We start from the raw sequence: 6,819 nt of genomic DNA on the forward strand, positions 1-6,819 counted from the left end.
ATACATACATACATACATACATACATACATACACACACACACAAACACACACATAGTCATACAAACATACCCCACACACACACAAACACACATACATACACATACATACACACACTCACACACACACATACACACACACCCTCACACACACATACATACATACATTGAAAAGAAAAAAAACTTTCATATTTAGTGACATCACAAAGTGGACACCTCAACCAATTCATCATTCATATTTGATGTTGTAGTAACAAGAGTCGCTAAAACCTTGATTATGATGACATGCAGTGTATTACGACCTTTACTCAGGTAAAGTAGATCATTGGTGAAGTTATATAATTTACATATTATGTTTTACAACGCATCAATGTTTGATATTTTTATGTATTACAATGAACTGAGATGATTTGTGGTAATACTCATCTGTCAATATTGAAACACTACGCAGGGTTACAAATACAAAAACTAAGCTCTTTATTTCTCTCGTTTATCACGTGTCGATATACTACAGCCACTAAGTACAGCGTATCTTAGACTGTTTACCTTTATCAAAGGAAGGTGATCATGGGTACGCTATTAAAGTAGTCTTTATAAAACCTTTGTTTGACACTGTTTCACTGATAAGAGAAACTTGTGCTTGATAACGTGTGATTTATATACGAGGTATGATGTGGCTATCCGAGGCGGAGAAGGTTTGTATATAAAAACCCACCCAAGTAGGAAACAGACGGACCACAAACACACCAGGTTCATTCTCCTACAAAATTATCCAAAATACACAGGCTTAGATCATATGGTGTTGTCGTGTTATGGTTTTAAAGAAGGTCAAGGCGACTTTTTTTTAGATCAGAATCGCTGACGTGAAATGTGTGATATACATAAAAAAACAATATTTTATATATAGTGCTAGTGTAATTACCTGTTGCTATAACAACGGTGGTCGGACCAGCTGACAATGTATTATTACTAAATGAGAAGATACTTACGGTAAATGTTGATTAAACGTGGAATTTAGTTATTTTATTTCTGTTTAGAGACTAAATCATAACAGATGTTGTTTTCAGTCAAGTATCCAGTCTGGGAATCTTGATTCTCCAAACCTGGTATTACTGATTACTGTCCGGTGTCCATTTGTGCTTCTCGTACAGATGTAGACACGATCTCCCTGATTCAGGGTGGTGACAACAACAGCGGTAGTTTGACGAAAAACTCCAGCAGCTTCTGTCCATGATGATCCCATATTCAATCCATTCACCATAAAGACAATATGTAAATATTGGTGACCACCACAAATTGATGTCCATGTAAAGACGTATGTGCCTGCCTCCGGGCTGATGTAAACGTCGTGTCCAGGGTTGTGTCCAGTAGATTAGCTTAACGTTGTGTCCAAGGCTGTATCCAGGGCTGTATCCAGTAGATTAGCTTAACGTCGTGTCCAGGACTGTATCCAGTAGATTAGCTTAACGTTGTGTCCACGGCTGTATCCAGGGCTGTATCCAGTAGATTAGCTTAACGCCGTAACATACGACGGTGTTTATTTCATGGTGTGCTTTAATTGTTGAAAGTATCACGTGCAAGACTACACTTTGTTTTTGAATTTCAGAAGTAGGGGTGACACCTACAATAAGAAAGAAGAAAAGAGGAAAGTATAAATGACGTTTACGAATTGGTTATTTTACAGGCGAAAATAAGGAGAGAGAGAGAGAGAGAGAGAGAGAGAGAGAGAGAGAGAGAGAGAGAGAGAGAGAGAGAGAGAGAGAGAGAGAGAGAGAGAGAGAGAGAGAGAGAGAGAGAGAGAGAGAGAGTCACATTCCATCACATCCCTATTTTACTTTTTTTGCAATTAAGAAATGTCATCATCTTTGCTTAATTTCTGATCGCCCTATATGAGTAAATCTAATTAAATTCTCAAACAGAGGTTGTAACGGTCTTATTAATAGATTTCGATTATAAATGTATAGGGGGACAAACACAAAAATAGTAATGAAAGTCTTCACATGGGTTGCCGCATCTACATTCAGCTGTATTTCCTTTTGCTCTGAAAATGCGTAATCAAGAGATCTGGCAGGATTTCTCAAACGGAAATGTTTAAATTACGCAAATCTCGTACCTAAAAGCATCGGTCATGTATTATTTCTGTCTTACTAATAATCCATTCAAGTGAATTGAGAGGAGAGTTCCGTATAGAAATACTATGTCATACCACTTTTTTTTTTTTGATGAGAAAAAGAATTTCGCACGCGTAAGAGATACACTGAAGTACTAGGGACTGGAAACCACGTGAGAATTAAAAGATTGATGTTAAGATTAAATTTCACATTTCAAACATTCAACGATTTAATTGTTTCATTATTTTTAATGATCTCAAATGAAACAAAATAGAAAAAATATCGTAAAAGTTTTAAAAACGGACATCTAATATTAAGAACACTCCCTTAAACGAGTGATTGATAAAACGGACATTATACACATTTTAGAGGGTATACAGTGTTCTCCATAACACATGGACAGGCGATCCCCGTTCGGAAGCGACAACAACAGGATGGCCTAGCTTGACCTTACTATCCAAACAACTTCCGATGTATATTTATTAACGTCATAAAGGGTTTACGTCATTAAAACGTTCTGTAGGCTTGGTTTTAGGGATTTAACAAACAATCAGATAGTAATTGGCTTGCCAAGGATTTACTTATCTTCGATAAAAATGGCTCAAACAGGTAAGATTTATCACGAATTTTTTAAAGTGGAAGTCAGTCGACTGCTGAACACAAATCATTAATAGTTGACAAGTACTAGTAAACAGAGGAGCTAAGATTTAGAATCTGTGGTGTTTAGATACGTGATTTGTAATAGATGGAAAATGTATCCCGTCTCTTTTCTCGAGAGCCGAAAACGGAAAACGTAATAGTTTAGAAGAAAGGCTTAACATGTAACACAGCATCGAAAACTAGCTGAAAGAGAAAGATAAAGTTCAGAGAAAAAAAATGATAAAAACCAAAGAGAAAAAAATACTGAGTGTAAAGAATATGCCTTTCTTGAATTGTAAACGCCTTTATGATGAGTGGAAAGAATTTTACAAGGACTACTGATAATCTTAATACAAGCTGTTTAACGGGAAACCATAGCATTTAGTAAGATGAGCAACGACACTCGTATGTAAGTATAACGTTCCGGAATACGGTTCTACACATTAGTATCGACGAAAGTAAGAAAGGCGAATATGTCACATACTGAGTATGTTACTCATTGGCGTGACTGAAAAAAGCAAACGAGTCACATAGCAAGGTCACAAGTCACTAACTTATGAGTTAATCATTCATAAATGTGACGAGTGGTTCGAATTTAAATGAAACAACAGAAAAATGAGGAGAATATTGGTTCACAAAGGACAAAAGACTTCCAACGAGTCACGAAAGAAGGGAACAGGTGACTCAAACTGTCCTGATGTTAATTCTTGTCATAAATAATATTCCTTTTGTTGTAGGCCTTTTGATATGTGTGCGATCCTCTTCACTGCGAACATTTCATGTATTTCACGTATTTTCAAGAATTCCACAGGTTGTCTGTGGTGATATCACAGATAAACCAGTGTATTTAGTAACAGCTATTGTTTATATATATATGTATTTGCATATGTGATATTTATTTGGTTTTAATATTCAAGACTTGAGCGTATCCTTAACAGATAATTGTCATCTTTCTTTATGTATCCAGCTCCTGCTGGTTATCCAACTACATCCGGGAATGCTAGTTTACCACCCGCACCGCCACAAACAGGTACGTCGTTCTGTTAAGGCAATAAGGCAGGTGAAATAAGTTGTTATTTTACGTAAATAGACGTAATCAGATTAACCCGCGTTCTAACATACAGAGAAGTTACGTTTATGTGTGAGAATTGTTTTGTTTGAGACCTGCCGCTCCGTATACATTACCGGCTTACCTAAGAGGCCAGCTGCCCACGGGAGGACAGCCAACATTTGGTAATAACATTGTATTTACTGCGATTTAGACATACGTTTTAATAAAAATAGGATGTCATGCAGTAATTTGCATATCAAGCTTTAAGAATATCTTTACTGGCCTTAAATAAAAACGTCATTTCAATTTATTTCAGGGCATGTAAAACCTCAATATCCTGGTCAAATTGCTCCACAACAGCCTGGTATGTAGTGCACGTTTTCTGCCACGTCATACGATAGCGTAGAACGTAAGATACATTTTCTGTCACGTCAAATAACAGCCAGTAATTGTTACACATCTTCTTTTACATCACACGACAGCCAAGTACGTAAATACACATCTTCTGTCACGTTACACAACACAGGTTTATAATATTTATCTGTCACGTCCAACAAATGTTATGTGCGCAATATTAATTTTCTGACACGTCACACAATCGCCATTGAACACAATACAAATTTTCTATGATGTCATAACAGCCCTGTACATCATACAAATCATTTGTTATGTCACACAACAGCCCAGTACGTAATACTGATCTTTGTCACGACAAACAACAGTCCAGTGTCTCCGATAAACATGAAATCACATTCGTCTTGATAATGATTATGTAAATGATTTTGTAAACAGGAGTCCAGTATGGATACCCTCCTGCAACCGTCGTTGTTACCCAACCAGGAATTGCGCCAATGGGGCCGGTAAGTTAACAAATCAAGAAGTGTGCCCAAGCCTTTGATAGTTACTCAAGCAGGAAGTGTGCCCAAAGTTCCGCAAGTTACCCAGAAAGGAAGTTTACCCAAGGTGCCGTAAGTTGCCCAGACAGGAAGTGTACCCAAGGTTCCGTAAGTTACCCAAGCAGGAAGTGTGCCCAAGGTTCCGTAAGTTACCCAGACAGGAAGTGTACCCAAGGTTCCGTAAGTTACCCAAGCAGGAAGTGTGTTCCCCAGGCAGGAAGTGTGCCCAAAGTCCGTAAGTTACCCGGACAGGAAGTGTGCTCACGGTTCCGTCCAGGAAGTGTGTCTAAGGTTCCGTAAGTTACCCGGCAGGAAGTGTGCTCCAAAAGGTAAGTTACTTAGACAGGAAGTGTGCCCAAGGTTCCGTAAGTTACTTAGGCAGGAAGTGTGCCCAAGGTTCCGTAAGTTACTTAGACAGGAAGTGTGCCCAAGGTTCCGTAAGTTACCCGGACAGGAAGTGTGCTCACGGTTCCGTCAGTTACTTAGACAGGAAGTGTGCCCAAGGTTCCGTAAGTTACTTAGACAGGAAGTGTGCCCAAGGTTCCGTAAGTTACTTAGGCAGGAAGTGTGCCCTTAGGCAGGAAGTGTGCCCAAGGTTCCGTAAGTTACCCAGGCAGGAAGTGTGCCCAAAGTTCCGTAAGTTACCCGGACAGGAAGTGTTCCCTAAGTTCCGTAAGTTACCCAGGCAGGAAGTGTGCCCAAAGTCCGTAAGTTACCCGGACAGGAAGTGTGCTCACGGTTCCGTCAGTTACTTAGGCAGGAAGTGTGTCCAAGGTTCCGTAAGTTACCCGGACAGGAAGTGTGCTCACGGTTCCGTCAGTTACTTAGGCAGGAAGTGTGCTCACGGTTCCGTCAGTTACTTAGACAGGAAGTGTGCCCATGGTTCCGTAAGTTACCCTTATATTCTCTGTGAAAACCTTCCAGATCTTAGGTAAGTTAGACACAATCGGCCCTACTTGAACAGACGTAAGTAAATCTCGGACAACCAAATTAAAAAGAACCGATCTCACAATGACTTCTTGTAACTTACCTTTATTTGAAAAAAATGACAACCAACCAGGCTACGTATCTAACAGTTTTCCTATGAATCATTTTACTGTAAAATATTTAAAAACTGCGTCGCAAGTTCTGATGTTTATAAGGTATTGGTCCTCGGAGTATAGGTTTAATAATTGAATTAATGTTCATTAATCAGGACACTACTCCCTTGTTTTAGCTATTGTTATATATATATATCTGTATTTTTTTTAAAATTTCAGACACAGCCTGCCCCAGCTTCCTATATGATCGCTTCCGTCATCGGATGCCTGTTTTGTCTCTGGCCTCTAGGTATCGGTGCAATTGTAGCCTCGTATAACGTAAGTAAAGACGGAACACCTCGGGATTTTTCCACATTTATATGCTGTTGTTCCATGTCCGTTGTTACGCAACAGGACACTTACTGACAGAACTTGTTTAAATTTAATGTAAGTCTTCATGTACATCTATTTTGGTTTTGACTTCTGTGGGGCTGTTTCGTTACGTCAAAGTAATCTATTTTCAGGTTCAATCTGCTGTTGCCCGTGGAGATATTTCATCAGCACAACGATCATCAAATGTAGCGAAGATTGTCAACATCGTCAATTTTGCAATCGGTTTTGTCATCATCCTGACTCTTGTCATTCTGTACACGAGTATCGCATCTCAATCCGTATACTACTGATGTCGCTAGATGTATCTCCAAACTTTCCAACGTTTGTACAAATGGTATATATATATATATCTAGATGTAAAGTGGTCATCTTTCATCCATATCTTATCTTCTGAAAGGCATGTTTCTTATACTGCCAGGTCAATCGAAGGACAAATTAGACCATAATATGTTACACAAGGAAAACCGGCTGGTCTGTAACGTCTAATATAAACAATCAACTACAGTTTTATATTTACAACAAAAACATATCTATATTTATAATAGACATTTATATACTTGATTACTTTTATTCTTATCAATATCTACTGTAGATATTATCTCCCTTTGATTCATCATCAACATGGAGTCCAGTAATACAGTTTGTGTTTCCGGCTCTATCAGGAGCAGATAACTTGTAGAGGGTTAAACAACAAAATTAATTTTAACTCCTCG

General features: G+C 38.5%; 1 protein-coding gene across 1 annotated transcript; it reads left to right on the top strand.

Moving 5' to 3' along the window:
- Positions 1-2,672: 2,672 nt before the first annotated feature.
- LOC132564013 (proline-rich transmembrane protein 1-like) lies at positions 2,673-6,819 on the top strand. Its single transcript, XM_060228764.1, has 6 exons — positions 2,673-2,717; positions 3,715-3,777; positions 4,115-4,162; positions 4,591-4,658; positions 5,954-6,052; positions 6,238-6,819. The coding sequence occupies exons 1-6, from the start codon at positions 2,705-2,707 to the stop codon at positions 6,394-6,396; spliced, it is 450 nt and encodes a 149-aa protein (XP_060084747.1). The 5' UTR covers positions 2,673-2,704; the 3' UTR covers positions 6,397-6,819.

The sequence above is a fragment of the Ylistrum balloti genome, unplaced genomic scaffold (genome assembly GCF_031769215.1).
Source record: "Ylistrum balloti isolate Yb309-2 unplaced genomic scaffold, AGI_CSIRO_Ybal_v1 Utg371978, whole genome shotgun sequence".
Taxonomy (NCBI): Eukaryota; Metazoa; Mollusca; class Bivalvia; order Pectinida; family Pectinidae; genus Ylistrum; species Ylistrum balloti.

Bases quoted from the DNA above. Each gene is read 5' to 3' on its own strand.
- LOC132564013 (XM_060228764.1), top strand. The intron at 3,778-4,114 runs GTACGTCGTTCT...AATTTATTTCAG, and splicing joins ACCCGCACCGCCACAAACAG to GGCATGTAAAACCTCAATAT. The intron at 4,659-5,953 runs GTAAGTTAACAA...TTAAAATTTCAG, and splicing joins GAATTGCGCCAATGGGGCCG to ACACAGCCTGCCCCAGCTTC.